Source organism: Gadus morhua, chromosome 20 (assembly GCF_902167405.1).
Source record: "Gadus morhua chromosome 20, gadMor3.0, whole genome shotgun sequence".
NCBI lineage: Eukaryota > Metazoa > Chordata > Actinopteri > Gadiformes > Gadidae > Gadus > Gadus morhua.
Window position 1 is genome coordinate 12,118,098 of NC_044067.1, and position 16,825 is coordinate 12,134,922.

A 16,825-nucleotide genomic window follows, 5' to 3' on the forward strand; every position below is an offset into this window, starting at 1 on the left:
ACATGGGTCGTCGGAGGTTCCATTGCAATGTGTTCGTCTTAAAACTTACAACCTTGTGATGTTCTGATATAATATCAACACTAATTTTGACTAATTTTGTCAGAAGGAAGGGAGGGAACCTGCTAATCGTCAAAAAAAAAAAAAGTATTTGGAAACCCATTATCTTAATGTGTGTGTGTGTGTGTGTGTGTGTGAAAGAAGGAAAAAAACGGACTAGAGGAAAATATCTTTATTTAAATATGCACATCTGACTAAAACGGCAGTATTGAGAATCCCTTAATGCATAATGACAGAAAAGTTACATAAAATATTTAATCTAAAAATAAAAGTAGGTAAAAAATCATTACATTTAACAACTCAACATTGCCAAATACATCTATTAAGTAGTTCTTGCACAGACACACAAACACACGCACATGCACACACGTCATTCCCTTAAATACTGAAAGGCTAAAGTGACTTTGGAGACTCTCTAATGCTAATTGGATAGTTGAATACCACAGCCACCAGCTATTTTTCTGTCTTATAGCTTAACATTGGCACAGGAGAAATTCAATATTGGTTGCTTCAATTTCAGATTGATAAAAATTTACTCTTGTCATTCTCAATTAAGGAGTTGGTTTGGCTTGCATTTCTTCATACTGCTGATTAACACCAACACACATACTCTCCAGACATTTGAACTAATTTAACCTAATTAAATCACCATGGCCCATACAGGGAGCCTTATGTAGAACACAAACAAACCGCAGAACAGTCAGTCAAAACAGGCATCAGGCAACCGGCAACATCAGATGCAAATCCAGGCGACCGTCAGCCATCGTGACAGGTTTCAACCACAGAACGCCATCAGAGAGTAAACAGGGAGAGTTTGCTCTGTATCTCTTAGAAGTAGTCCCTCCTTCTGGAATCATCGCTGATGAAGGAGGGGTTCCACTGGGAGGGGTAGATGCAGGAGTGCCTTGAGCCAGGCAGCCCTGTGAACGGGTACAGGCCGTTCCTCTCCAGGTCCGCATTGCGCAGTGCAGGCTGAAATACAGAGTGTGTATTTAAATATCATCTCTGAAACACACTGCCACTTGAGTGTTTGAAACAAGTTAGTTTTATCCACTCATTTAGGTTTAATCCTTTTGCAGGCTTTATTAAAGGGACATCAGAAATCAGTGTCTCGGTGTGAATAACATTTATTGGAAACAAATTCATAGGGTGAAGAATCATGATGTCCTCATTAACTGGCTTGTGTGGTGTGTGTGTGTGTGTGTGTGTGTGTGTGTGTGTGTGTGTGTGTGTGTGTGTGTGTGTGTGTGTGTGTGTGTGTGTGTGTGTGTCTGTGTGTGTGTGTTTCAACATAGTGTGGTATCCTTACAGAGTAGTAGATATCTGTCATTTGCAGCAGGTTCTTGGTGCTGCCGTTCTCCTGCATCTCTATGGTCTCTCTGCCCCACTCCATGGACACACGGTTGCCTTTGGGGAAGTCGGTGAACGGAGACAGATCTCCGCTCTTGAAAATAATCTTGTTGATGTCATTCTTATCTTTCCTGAGAAGAATCATGTTGAAAAAATTAATATTCACATACATTTTTCCAAAGTTTTTTGAGTCCACAATGTAACATGAATGACTGAATCAAATTTCCTACATATTATCTGATTCATGTGTCAAAGCATAACTACCGTACACCTGAGGAAAGGGTTATTGAATGTATATAATTATCATTATGAATGGGTTTAAGGTCACATTTCTTTTGAGTCATCTTCCCAATTATTGTAGTGGATTTGTTCTGGACATTTTGCATAAATACGTCAGCTAGGTAAATGTTTTTGGTTTGACAGTTGTGCTAGCACCTCACCTGTGCTTGTTACGTATCATGCAAAGTAGAAAACAAAGTCGTTAGCAAAGATAAAGTTACAATGTAACATTATGGATACTAAATATAAGGTAAAGGACACCTTTGATAGCACAACCAAATACGTGCACTTCTTCATTTAATTTCACACTGTTGCAACATAAAACAAATGAGCTACTGCCTACAATGTAGGATTTTTAAATCTATTCAAGCTATTTCTAGAGGTATTGTCATATTTACCAGGACTCTGTTCAAACCCTGTTTCAAGCATTCCATATGGCTGTGACATCTAATAAAATGTATAGATTTATCCACACAGCAGTTCAAAATAGACCACGGCCCTCAGCACAGTGATTGGAAAATAGGCTGGCTCATTGTGTTCTGGTCGGAACTGTGATTCGACAAAACACTGGCGCCAAAAGGGGTCCAGTCCAGTGGAGCTTGTGTGTAGCAGCTACTTACTTGCAGCACGTAAAAATGAGAGCAATGATGAGGATGAGGAGGAGGGCGCCCCCTGCAGGCGACACCACGATGGCAATCAGCTTGTAAACTGCGACGGATACAAGGAGTGGAAGAAAGGTATCGTTAGTACCAAAGCTAATTATCTCCGAAGTCCCCATTATTTTAAGTATTATATAAAGATAAAGTAATTTGATCTGAATGGTTGCATACTTACAGTTGCTACAGTTGAACCCTCCAAATCCAAACATGCACCTGAAACGTGATATGACAAAATGATGTGGAAGGTACCAAATTATTTTCAAATATGTACAATACATTCATTGTATTAGGTTTAAGAAAACTGCTTACTGCACACACGTGCCGTTCTCCAACTTGTATCCATCTCCACATTCTGAAGCAAAGAATCAAAAGGTTTGCAGGTAAAAGCACCGTACAGGGAGAAGGCTGAGGGATGTTCTTCGAAAATACTGCTTGCTTCCCCTCTTTTCTGATCCCTCTCATTACAACTCAACTACAGCACCTTTAATTCATGCCATGCTACATACGGTCCAAGGATTGCTAACGCTATGTATTGTGTGGATCTCGATCATCTTGCAACCCTTGCCTGGTATTTCATTGGTTAGTAAATTATAAAATGATGTGCTTACCTATGCATGAGAGATCGTCAGGGTTGTGCTTATAGTAGCCTGGCACACACTGGCAGAGGGCCGTACCACTGCCATCCATGCAGGATGAGCGCTCTGTGTCACATTGAATATTTTGGGCAAGGCAGAGGCTCTCGACTGTTGGGGAAAGACACGACAAGGCAAAAGGGTTCATATATTTGTGTCAACGCTGCCCCCTAAATAAAACGCAGGTTCATTTATAAAGCACTGCTCGAAACATACATTTAATTCGGAGTGCTTTACAAAGACAGGAACCCACATAATAATCACGTATCTGCATCACAAGGCATGCAGTGGACAATCAATAAACATAAAAGGTAAAAGGGCTTGTCCTTGAAGTATATTGCAGAAACTGTATTTGAAATATGTGTGTGTGTGTGTGTGTGTGTGTGTGTGTGTGTGTGTGTGTGTGTGTGTGTGTGTGTGTGTGTGTGTGTGTGTGTGTGTGTGTGTGTGTGTGTGTGTGAGTGTGTGTGTGTGTGTGTTTTTGTATGTGCTTGTAAATCATACAGAGGATGACGTTATAATAAAAGTGTATAAATGTAATAAATGTAGTAAATGTATAAATATGTGATACCGTGATAGGTGAGTTGGTGGTGCAGCAACACCCTGCAGTGGGCCGAGGTGGAACTGCAGTTAGTGAGGGACGTTTGGACGCTGTTGTAGACCTCATCGCTGGTAACATTGGCCGACAGGGAGAACATGTGGACGGCCAGGATGTGCAGGCCATCCTCCTTCCTAGGATCGGTTTGGGAATCGAAATTAGTGGAGAGATACAAAGCAGAGTTAAGACAAGGACCAGGAAACATACTGAGTACCTAGAGGAGAGAAGGGGACCTAGAGGAGAGAAGCGGTGATGAGAGCAATGTAGACCCCAGAGGTAAAGTAAACAAGGAAGAGGTAGAGTACCGAAGAGAAAAATTACAACATAGTAAAGAGGAAAATTGTTTAAAAAGGTAAAACATGCTTCTGCTTTCGCCTGCATTAGTTAACAAAGCAGAAGACGTGCACCTATTCAAGCTTACAATGTGTTTCTGTATCTGCAGTGCTGTACAATACAATAGCAAACCCTTACATAAATAATTAGAAACTCACCTATTACTCAGCGTGGAACGGCTATAGCCACGTAGAAGTGATAATGAAACGTTTAACTAAGGATGAAAAAGGACAGAAAAACGTGTCAGAATCCCTTTCTTAACATAGAGCAGCATTAGAGCCACATATTCCCCCCTCACCAGCTGAACGATGTCCCTGTGCGTCTCGTACGCCAACGCACTCCTGGAGAGGACGGGGTCGGGGGATAGGCGAGTGATGCTGAAGGTTCCCAAAAAGGTCTTTGCTATTAAAATGATAAAAAACAATACAAATATATAATAATATTAATATACATATATATAATATTTATTTAATGGATATAGGTGTGTACTAATCTGAAGCAATAGATTCAAATAGCAGCTCAAACAAAAACATTTCATACAAATCATCTACTATTGTGTTACAATGTACTACAATGACGTAAACATCGAAGGGCACTCAATGTATTTTGTTCTATCGTCTTCAATAGAATTTCAACAAAGACAGAATATTTCTTAATAAACACGCAAGCAGCAGAGAATGAGCCGAACAGTAACAACATGTGGGTTAATGATATGCGGTTCTATGTTTGCAGCGTGTATGAGGGCTGAACGATTTGGGGAAATAATTTAATTGCGATTATTTTGACTAATATTGCGATTACGATTTAGCATGCCATTTTTATTTTTAAAGTCCTTATCTTCTGAATTATTCACTAAACAAGCAACAAATCATTCTATAGTATAGCCAACACAAAATTGGAAGCAGTAAAAATATAAACAACTCTTTCCTTTAGGCCAGACCTATGTGTTGAGATGAATTGATGCATGAATTAATATTCTAAGATCTTTGTTTAACTATTGAATTGTAAAAGAAAAAAAATTGAATCTTACTGATCTCCAGTCAGTAACAGTGAAAACTGATAATTAACGCAGCCTTTGAGATTTGTGTTTTATTACATCGTGATGTCGGTTTGAATTTGATGAATCATTCAGCCCTACCGTGTTGAATGTATAGACAGGGCTCCAGACTTCGACCAAATGGTCGCATTTTGACCAAAATTTGAGAGAATGCGACTGAATTTTACATCTGGTCGCGCATTGGTGACCGGTCAATTTGCCCTTTTATTATAATTTCTTTTGACACGTTATACGTGGAAGGGGCGCGTCAGTAAATCCGGAATCTGTAGCAGGCCAATGAGTGTGAGAAGGATGGGGAATGGCCACTGTTAGTGGCTAATGTGTGGAGAGGTAGGGTCCAGGGTGCAAGGAGAAAGATTTGACAACCTGCTACGTGCATTTGAACAATGAGCAAGCAAACTATTGACTCGTACTTCCGACCTTCGTCTGGTGTGCCAGTGCCAGTCAGAATCCTGCACGGGTCTTATTTTGCAAACCCGCACCCGCCCGTACCCTCAATACTTAAAACCGCATCCGACCCATGTTCCTACAGTACAACGGCCTTACCACAATGGACACGCCCGACCTCGTCTGATCTCGGAAGCTAAGCATGGTCGGGCCTGGTTAGTACTTGGATGGGAGACAACCTGGGAATACCAGGTGCTGTAAGTGGTGTCGGGTGGTGGCCAATAGGTGGCACTCTTCCCTCTGGCCTTAACATCAATCCCGATGCCCCAGTGCAGTGACGGGGACACTGTGCTGCGGAAGGCGCCGTCCTTCGGAGGAGACGTAAAACCGAGGTCCTGACTCACTGAGGTCATAAAGATCCCAGGGCACTTATCGCAAAGAGTAGGGGCTTCCCCGGTATCCTGGCCCAACCAGGCTCATTCAATCTGGCCCCCTAATCATCCTCCTGTATAATTGGCTGACTCATTAATTCCCTCACTCTCCACCTCAGGCTGGTGTGGGGTGAGCGTTCTGTCGCAGATTGGCTGCCATGCATCACCCAAGTGGGTGCTACACACTGGTGGTGGTTAGTGAGGTCCCCCCTGCATTGTAAAGCGTCTTTGAGCGTCTTAAAGCACTACATAAATTCAATCCATTATTATTATTAGTAGTAGTAGTGCGAATTACATTCAGCACCCGACCAGACCCACTATAAATTGATATCGACGCCCGACCCGCACCCGAAGGAAAATAAGACGCATTAGATGGAAAGCTGGGGAATTACACAATCTGGTGTTTGGCGTGGTGCTTTAGATTGCTGTGCAAAAAAAAAACATCAACCGTTGACGGTTTTACTTGACTCCTCCGCTACTGAATAACGTATCCAGCACCGGAGAAGTCTCGCTCGCAATCGCAAAACCAGCAACCGACCCGCACTGTTCAGGCGTCAGACCTGCCGCACCCGTGTCCGACACAGTAGGCCTACATTATTTTTTCACATCCAAATTGTGCGGGTACCCGAACCTGTGCAGGATTCTGCTAATGCATTCTCAATGAAGAGGCGAGCGGGCAGAGAGGAGGCGTAGCGTCGTACCATAACATTGTTTGGGGAATTGGAATATTGGCGCCCCCTCTGGCAGCAGGCACACCTGCTTGTTGAGAAGGTGACGTGCACAGACGGACTGAACCCCCCACTGAAGCCCCACTGAAGTCCCCTCCCCTCCCCCTCGGAGGGAGTCTCGCACGGGGGTAACTGGACGTAGGACCGCCACTGCGACAAGCGGGCGCACTGCCGTGGAACTGTCGTTCCGTGCTCGTCGAACGCATGCATGCACACGTGGAAACCGTTGGGATAGATGGGAATCACAATATAATGTGAAACTGAATTTGAAACAGTACATTGTAATTTCTGCATCTATTATCAAAATACTGGGTTAGGGTTAGAGTACTACAGTGAAAATTAGGAGAAATGTGAATATTTGTTTGGCATGTTGATTTACGGTGTGTGCCCCTAAAATTTCTGGTTGTGCCTCTACAATTTTCAGTTGGGGGCCACAGTGCTCCTAGTGAAATGTGTCTGGAGTAGTGTTGCCGCGGTATATGGTATTACCGGTGTTACCGGTGTTGAAGCCAACACCGATTACTCGGTGTTGCACACCCGCAACACCGAGTTATTATATTATTTTTTTTTCAGTGATAAAAAAAAAAATTTGTAAAAAAAAAAAATTAAGAAAGTAAGAAAATAAAAAAATATATACAAACCTAATAGATAGGCTACCTAATAAACCGTTGGAACACACAAGACCGGTAACCATAGCAAGGCCTGTAAACAAACCCTGCGAAGCCCAATCTCTACGAGAGCTCCCCGCGCTACGGCCATCCGGAGGCGCAGAGCTTTTGGTCGTGATATTATGTATAAAATTATATTATACTATTATAGAATTTTATAAGACGCCGTCACCGAGAATTGGCGCGCTGCCAGACGCTGTCACCAAGTGTGAGAGGAGAGTTGACGGAGAAGATGGCGATGGACCTAGTTTCAAAGTTTACACCGTTTATACTCGGTAATACCGGTGTTGACACGAGTGTATTACTCGGTGTGAAAATGTCCACACCGCGAGCTGCAAGCCTAGTCTGGAGCCCTGATAGAAGCGTAACGCAGGGTGCCTCTCACCTCGGGTGCAGGCGCGGCCGTCCTCCAGGTCGAAGCCAAGGGGGCACTCACAGCTGAAAGAGCCCCTGGTGTTCACACAGAGGGACCCCGCGGGACAGGAGCTCCTCTTACACTCGTCCACATCTAGACATACACACACACACACATGCACAATGCATTTATGGCGAGTGCTGATAAAACCTTCACGATCATTAGACTAGTCATAGGTCATTTAGATGAAGCACGTCAGTGAGTGTACAACGCATATCTATATGTTGGCTTTCTCATGTGTTGATGTGCATACATAGAAACCAACCAACCTGGCTACAAGGTGGGTGCCAGGTGAGATCAATAGAACTGTGGGTTTGGGACCTACACACTTTGTATGAGCCAAACAGCCTTTATATCAATATCTATATCGATATACACATATACATATATATATTTACATATACCAGTAATACAATATCTATATAGAGATAGATATAGACATAAATATGTATGCATATACCACATTTATCTTACCTTTCTTCTGTGGTCATCATGTGTATGGACTTGAGCATCGATGTGGCTCATTAGATAGGGGGCAGCAGACTCACCCTGAGTGCAGTTGGGGCCAGTCCACGCCTCGAGACAGCGGCAGGTGAATTCTTGCCTTCCATAACTCTCACACATGCCTCCGTTCCTACAAGGATTTGGTGCACAGGGATTGCCTGGAGAGGATTATTTTGTACATAAGATTGTGTTCATGGTTGGCCTTTAACAAAAGTAAAAATGAATTAACCAAATGAACACGGTTTAGTCCTCTAAGTTTTCTGCATAACATTTGAGTGTTGGTTAATGTCGAGGAATAAAGCAGTTTAAAATATTTTTATCGCCCATATTTGAATAACCTCTAATTACTATGACCACTTAAATGTGTACCACTGGCTTGCCTCTGTCTACTTAATAAGCAGAGCTGCGTACGCCACTCACCGGGTAGACGCTTCGGGGGGGACGCCATTTCCGTTGTTACCGTGGTTACCGTGGAGGTAACCTCTGCAGTTGTTGCCTTGCTGGTCCCAGGTTTCCACAGTGCTGTGGTCTGTGGTGGTGCTGGTGGTGCTGGTGGTGGGGTGCTTCCGGCCAGAGGCGGGGTTGGGCTCCGGGCTTGGGGAGCAGTCGTCCTGCTACTGCTCTGCACGGTGGAGGTGGTGGTGGTGGTGGTGGAGGAAGTGGTGGTGGTGGTGGTGGGAGCAGTGGTGGTGGTCCCCAGTCTGGCTGGGGTCGTTGCGGGGGTCAGCAAGACAGATGGGGGGGTGACCACGGTGGGGTTGTGGGTGGTCTCCACTGTGGGGCTACTCTGGGTCCAGCCTGGAGACGGGGGCTGTCGGGGGGACGAGGGGGCCGCCACTGAGGAGGGCTCGGCCGGGGGAGTGGAGGCTCTAGGGGCCGCCGCGGTGGCTGATTGTTGGGTCGGTATCCCTGGGTGGGGGTGACATCCCTGTCGTTGAGGGTACTACTGCTGCTGCTGCTGCTGCTGGGTTGGGGAGGTAGTGTGGGCTGGGGTGGTAGGGAGGGGGACCGGGAGGGGACCTGGGTGGGAATGGCGGTGGAAGCGATAGGTTTACGCGTCCCGTCTTCCTCCCTCGTCGTAACTTGCGATCTGTCAATAAACCGATTGATTAGGTCGAAAGATATTTGACTTAATAAAGTAAACATTAGAATTTAAATACATACGTTTATATATTTACTGTGCCATATGAAACCACCAAAGAATTGACTGACTGTCTGACAGACTGATTATTTGTCATTTTAACTGAGGAACAAATACCATCAGAGGTCCAGATCATTTGAATCTCCCTTTTGAACACACCTTGCTAAAGCAAAAGGCTATCTAAGGAAACGCTCAATCAGTTTTCATCCGTGAAAACTGATTGATTGTGTGCGTGAGTGAGTGTGTAGACAAAACTAGTTACAATGTTTGGTCTAGGCTTGGCCACCACAGATCATAGGTAAATGAAATGTACCCATAATGAATGTTGCATGCATTATGGGTGAAAAACAGCTGGGTGAGTACCTGTGAGTAACAAAAGTAGGCATGGTGGTGAAAACCTCAACACCAATGCTTGCGCCGTCTGTCCGGGTTGTAAAGGGCGACTGCCTCGACAAAAACCTGGTCGAAGAGTCATCCTGGGCAGCTGTGCTAGCTCCAACTGTAGGGGGCGCTGTTGTCAAACCCAACGCTGTGCTTTGGTCCTCTGCCGTCTGAGACACGACCCCGGTCTGGCTCCGGTTGTCCGTGGAGACATCGACGCTGGTGGCGCTGGAGCTAAACCCTGAGTCACTGCCGCGCTCCGTCTCGGTCCACGAGCTCTTGCTGCCGGGGCTGCTGGCCTCCGAGTCTCCCGCTTCTGAGGGAGAAACCACCGCCGAAACTCTTTCCGGTCGCTCGGTTGCGGACGTCCCATAGACGTCCGTCCCCGTCTGGCTATGCGGGGGGGCGGAGCTTGACGTCTCTTCGGAGATGGACGAGGGCTGATGCTGATGATGCGTGGGGTTTGGTGGCTCGGTCAAGGGCTCGGTTACCCTGAGTGGCTCCAGGCTACCCGTCCCGTAATGCTCCTCTCTCTGGGAGCTTGTGTGATGATGGAGAACTACTTTTACAGTGCTGTCCCGGTTGTCAGCCCTGGTCGACGGGGCCTTCCCTGTAGAGACCTCAGTGGACACGATGTCCCCGAGAGCCTGTGTGGAGAGGGACCGTTCGGAGCCGTAGCTGCCCGTCTCAGTAAAACCAGAGGTGGAGCTGCTGTTGCTGAAAGCGGACGAAGAGGAGGAGGATGAGGAGGAGGATGATAAGGAAGAAGAGAAAGAGGACGAGGAGGAGGATGATAAGGAAGAAGAGGAAGAGGACGAGGAGGAGGATGATAAGGAAGAAGAGGAAGAGGACGAGGAGGAGGATGATAAGGAAGAAGAGGAAGAGGACGAGGATGATAAGGAAGAAGAGGAAGAGGACGAGGACGATAAGGAAGAAGAGGAAGAGGAGGAGGTGGAGGTGACGGAGAGCAGGGTCCTCTCCCCTGCTCGGCTGAGAGTGGTGGAGATGTAGGTGCTGTCGGTGTGCTCTGGGGCCCCCAGTGGAGTGGTCTCTGCCAGGGCCCACCCCTGGCTGCTCTCGGGGCCAGGCCGGAGCGACGGGCTGCCTCTTCCCTCTGTCGCCGTCCAAGGAGCGGACTTGAGCGAGAGGGTGGAAGGGGACGAGATGTCCCACAGCTGGCCCGGCGTGGGGAGATCCTCCCAGTCCGTGAGGCTGGGGACGGCCGTGGCCTCCGTCAGCTCAGTGGACCGCGGCAGCTCCGTGGAGTCGAGGGTGCTTTCGTCCAACAAGTTCCTGCCCGTTACTGTGGACGCTTCGGTCTGCTCGGTGTCTGGAAGAAATAAAAATCAGTAAAAGAGTTTTTCAGACTTTTATGTCTCTGTATGTTAATTTTCAATACATGATCATTTCCCTTTTGGGATTTGTAAGGTTCATTCATTATTATCAGATAATCAAAATATCCTCAACAAAACAATATCAACACTTAGTTTAGTTTATTTATTTAGCACACATTAACATTAATGGTGCAAGGAGGGAACAAAGCCCAGTGGGCTTGTACAAGATTTCCACACCTGTCAATAATCTGAATCAAATCATATTTATAAGGCTAACAAATAAACTTTAGAAAATAAGGAGTACATAAATAATAAGTACATAAATAATCAAAATAATCCAAATTAGATGGAAAAGGATTTGATAAATACATGTCTTAGATAGAGAAGAAAATAAATGTTGGTCAATGGAGAGGACAGGGGGTGATTGGATGATTCATGAGAAGATAAGATGTTTTTTAAGCTGCTTTTTAAAGAGTGAGTGGGATGATATGGATCTTAATAGGGGAGGTAAGACAATCCATAATGCCGGGACTCTATACTAAATTGATGATGTGATGTGCGGGAAAAGGTTAAAGATAGGTTGTTATCATTGCTGTGTCTAGTACGATGTGAATGTACATTAAATGAGTGAGTAAACAAAGTCTGAAAGCTTTCAGGGAGATCTTCGTTTCTGTAAATAAACTTGTTGAATGAATAAACATATCTGATAGATATTCAATTTGTGAATTGGTAAAATATTTTTTTTTATAAAAAGTGGTGCTGATGGAGCATATCTGTTTGAATGTGAGATGAATCTTAAGAATCGCTTCTGAATGATGCATAATTTCTTGAGCTGGTTGGCATATGAAGCTGCCCAGACAAGATTACAGAAGTTCAAATAAGGAAGAAAAAAAAAGCTATAGTTTAAGGTTAAATGAGCAGAAGGATGAATTAGAGGACACATTTTTCTTAATATGCCAACCCTCCTCGTAGACCTTTTGCAAACCAGGTCTATGTGATTTGACCAGCTAAGTCTCTCATCAACTAAAATTCCCCAAAATTTGGTAGCTTTAACTTGCATCATTTCTGATCCATTTATGGGTACTTTTTCTTGTTCTTTGGGGTAAGGCTTGTTTATGTTGCGAAAGATCACAAAGTTACATTTCTTCACGTTAAGTGTTAATTTATTCATTTTAAACCATTTGGTAATAGAGATTAACTCATCATTCACACAGTCAATCAAATAATTAAAGTCATTGCTGTAAGATTGGTGTCATCAGCAAATAATACAGGAAAAAGATGTTTGCAAGACATGGCTAAACTGTAAATCAAAAATAATAAAGGGCCCAGTAGTGAACCCTGTAGCACCCCATGAATGATTCTAGACTTGGTAGAAGAATAGCTATTAAGCGACACATATTGTTCTCGGTTAGTTAAAGGGATACTTCACCCATTCAGAACCGGCGTTCCATCATTATAAAATCGCTATTGTAGTATAAAAAAAAAAAAATTCCCTCAGTCTAACCCAGTCTTCCCTTGGCCCAGCTTTCCTGATCTAATTTCCTCCCGAGATGACGTCAAATGACGCGTTTGACGTCATCTCGCGAGAACTTTGCTTGCCTGCTAGAAGGGCCGAGGACTACAAACCACTGGTTCTGCAAATTTGTGAGCCCACCAATAAGGAATGAGGGGGGGTGGGAGCTCGCGTACAAATGTAAACACAATGTCCGCCATGTTTCTTCACCGCTTAGCTAGAGAACAAATTTGCAATGTGAAACAGCCGAAGTGGATTTTGAAAATCTATTGTTGGATTCAGACATTCAGGGCTATTAGTACGAGCCAGAATACAGCCAGGAAGAATTTACACCAATGGAGGAGGAGGCTGCTGCGGCTGCAGCTGAAAAGGCCTTGCCTGTTGCCGAGGACGAGGGGCCGGAGCGCGCCGGTTTACTCTGTTCTCCTATAGACACTAACACAGAGTCCCTGTGCTGTAGCGAATTTCAGCGATGCCAGTTTCTTCTAGAATAAATGGCTGAATCTGGTGAGGATGGGGCCATGTGTGTAAGGCCTAAAAAAAAGAAATTGTTCGGTTCCGGTTTCCGACCGACCCTGTCAATTTATGTACGACCCAAATTATTTTATCAACTTTAAAAAATAATAATAAAAAAAATAATAATAATAAAAAAATTGATGCAAACTATAATTACGTTTTTGTACAGCACCTCTTCATTCTGTACAAGGATGAGCGAATTTTCTCTTTTTTTTATGAAAAAAACCTACCTATCATTCGCTGCCGCTGGAAAAAATAAAATAAAAAAATAAAATAAATTCCCTACCTACCCCTGACCTCAACTGACAATCTACAGGAACCAAACTTTATTTTTTTTTAGGTCTAACCTCTTACCCAGGCTTTATGCCTCATCTGAAGAGTGGGGTATTGGATACATATTTCCGGACCCAGAAAGTGAACTGGAAACGCCAGCCAAAGCCCGCCGGGAGAAACAGACGTCTGAGCATAGAGTAAGTGTTTGTTTTTTTACTAACACATTTTCTACAATAGTTTTGAGTCCCGGGGAACGTGACAATGCTATCCGAAAATAGCCGATCTTATTGGCAGAGCATAGGCTACATTACGTTAGCTTTAAGTCTGTGTAATGCTGCATAGGCTACTCAAGGCATAATTGATCTTGCTTTGTTATGTTGGTCTCTTTCTTTGTTACAGTATCGGCTTCCTGTGTTGTCCAGGCCATCAGAGCTAATTACCCAGCACAAGACGGGCAGTACCGTGGCTACAAGGAGACAGTAGATGCTCAAGATAAGCTGTGACTATTTTGACTCTAGCAAACGCACCCTAAACGTTTCATTTTTGTAAAAAGTTCATATTTTTTTCATGAATAAAACTTCAAATTCATGTTGGTTGTTGTGCCACCTACTGTATAAGATAAACACTTATTTCAACTGGGGAGAAAAGGTGGAGTACAAATACTTGATATGCTGATCTACTGTAATTAGCAAATGTTTTTATGCAGTACAGTAATATACAAATAATACGTTTGAAAAAACGGGGGCAGAAGTCTAAACTTGAACGTATCACTGGGTTATGTTTACACAAAGTACACTCGCGCTAGGACAATGGGTCCTTCCCCTCCAAACGGAAACAGGTGGGCGGTGCAGCGAGCGCAATGCACTGTGGTAGTTGGAGGATTTCTTACTTTTGAGCCAGAGAGACACTTTTTGCCTTTTCTCAGGCTAGGATGAACCGATTTCAATTTTTTTGCACATTTATAATACATTGAATTATTAAGTTCATGTAACCTTCATATCTCCACTGGTGAAGTATCCCTTTAAGTCATTTTTAAACCAGTTCAGGGCAATATCCTCCACTCCATATCTATTTAATTTGGAAATCAGAATACTGTGGTTAACGGTATCGAATGCTTTGCTTAGCTCTAAAAAGATCCAAAAGCAAACTTACTATTGTCCATTGCGGTTGAAATTATGTTTGTTAGCTGGATTAATGCATGCTCTGTTGAATGTTTTTTACGGAATCCATACTGGTGAGCATATAGGATCTTGTTTTCAGTTAAGTGCTTGGATATTCTTGCATAAACTAATTTCTCCAATTACTTAGAGATGCAAGGCCGGGTGGATATAGGTCTATAGTTTCCGAAATCATCAGTATCACCTGTTTTGAAAATAGGGATAACTTTAACAATTTTAAGATCGAGGGGAATAATTCCAGATGTGAGTGATAAAGAAACTCCACTTAATTCAACTCCTGACCCATTTAAATCTGTAGACCAGAGAGATGCTGTACTTCCTGTACTGAGGACTCATCATGTTAGAAGAAGCCTACATGCACGTAATATTTCAGGGCGGAGAGCTGTTGGTCGAGCAAGGCCTGTCTGCATTAAACAAAGGCCTGGCAGAAGACCCTAAATATGGCGGTGACAATGTCCGCTGGGTGTCAGCCATTTCCTTCCTAAAGCTGAGTGAGCAAAGGGCTGCCAGTAGGAAAACGCTTACCAGTGATGTGGGATTTATACGACAAAAGCTATCCGTTTGTCTGGAATAACTCCTTATTTTATCTTTAGATTTTTTTATATCCTGCTATGGTTGTGGCAACAGACACTGGGATTGCATTGTGTTCAATGCCTTTCAAAAATGCAGATTAGCTAAAAATTATTGTTTTTTCTTGTTATTTGAAAAATCATGTAGGCAACGAAAAAGTAGTTCGTAAATTGGAGATTTTCCTACCATCTAAAAGGTTAAAAATGTATTCACCTTTTTATACTGAAGTAGTAGCCTGGAAAATCTGTTTTTCTCAATATTATGGGCATCATTGGTTGATTTGACAATTAAATCAGATAATGATATCCGATCTTTCCCTCCTCTTAACTGAACTCTGGCCAAGGGTCAAGTTGGGTGCTCAGAGTGCATTTAAATAAATCAACCATGTCTAGGGGCGCCCTTTGCATTTGGAATAAATCTGAATGTTCACACTGCTGTTGTAAATCTACCAAACATCAGCTCCCCTTAATGGACTACTCTCAGTATTTACAGAACATACAGTACTCATCTCAGAATGCTATTGCTCATATATTGGCAGTTTGTGTAGGCCTACTTGCTGAACTGCAACACAGCCATTATGGGGCTTATAAATAATAATTATGGGGCTTAAACCAATAAACTAAACTATACATTGTATTGCAATATCAAATTCTGAATAGCTATTGATTTATAATCTGTTAAGACATATGACATATATGTCACGCTATGGTTACTTGGGTGTCCCTCGACTTTGTCCTGGTCCTGGATACACTCTTGTATCTTACACTTCTCCAGGAACCCCTCAGTAGGTTTTACTATGCACACCTGTGTCCAGGCGTGCAACATCGAGTGTGTTCAAACAGGCATGGCGGCCTGTCAGACGGCTTGTAGAGCTTCATCATTGAGAGACGGGTCCAGAACTTGAAATGTGTCAAGTGAGAAAGCGAACGTCCAGTGTGTCACACTCATAGGTGACCATCGATTGGCCCAAAAACAGACGGTGGTGGATTATTGTAGGCAATGATGCAGATGGGACGACCTCCGCAGTTGTGCTGCTGTGCAGAGCTCAATTGTTTTACCACCCTGTATGCTTTATGTGCCAATAATATAAGTTTAGTTTTGATTGTTTACTACGCTTCCAAATTATCACCCTGAGGCACATTGTAATCATCGCACTCATAATAGCCTACGATGAACGCCTGCAACACCCACCGACAGCGCTATTGACGATGTTCACATTATTCTTAAGAAATTAAGGATCCTTCATAAATAGGAAACAGAGCCAAGACTTTTCGATCTTGAAAAAAAGTAAACTGATAAATCCTACACTTCTTACCAAAGTTCCCAGCCGTCTGCCTCCAACAGGAGCGCCTGTGTAACGTGCTGGTCTCAGTGTGCAGTGAACGCGTTACTGCGGGTGCAGATGACGCCGCGGTCTTCAAACTCTGCGCCGTGTCGCCTTCTTGTTCCTGCGTGCCACTGCCGGTGGAATAAGATCCACCCGTTAACGTTATCCCTTCTGCACCCTTGTCAGTGGTGGTGTAGGTCCGTGCCTCGAGGGTGCTCGGCACCACCAAGAAGGCCACCACCAGTGAGAAACTAAGGGACGTGATTCAAAAAACACGTTTCCATGATTCCAGTCCTGCAAAGGGGTCCGTGGGACACTGAGAGTATCGTTTACGTACGGTGAATTTCCTCATCGGAAAGCGCGATAACTATTAAGGGTGAATTGCGTAAATAAACTCCTCTGATAATCCTTTAAATGCCATTGAGTCCAATGGCGGTAATAAGTTATAGAGTTTGCACAAGCAAAGATCACACAGAAGCCTGTTATCACATCCC

At 43.8% G+C, this 16,825-nt stretch overlaps 1 protein-coding gene and 1 pseudogene across 1 annotated transcript; one reads left to right on the top strand and one right to left on the bottom strand.

The window, feature by feature from the left end:
• Nucleotides 1-214: 214 nt before the first annotated feature.
• heg1 (heart development protein with EGF-like domains 1) lies at nt 215-15,829 on the bottom strand. Its single transcript, XM_030344067.1, is given in 15 exon segments — nt 215-1,029; nt 1,367-1,538; nt 2,307-2,394; nt 2,521-2,558; nt 2,655-2,697; nt 2,954-3,088; nt 3,549-3,709; nt 4,067-4,122; nt 4,207-4,310; nt 7,565-7,687; nt 8,143-8,256; nt 8,519-8,830; nt 8,833-9,188; nt 9,603-10,950; nt 15,718-15,829. Coding segments are annotated over 15 exon segments (3,306 nt in total). The 3' UTR covers nt 215-885.
• Nucleotides 5,498-5,616, top strand: LOC115533751 (uncharacterized; annotated as a pseudogene).
• Nucleotides 15,830-16,825: the final 996 nt, after the last annotated feature.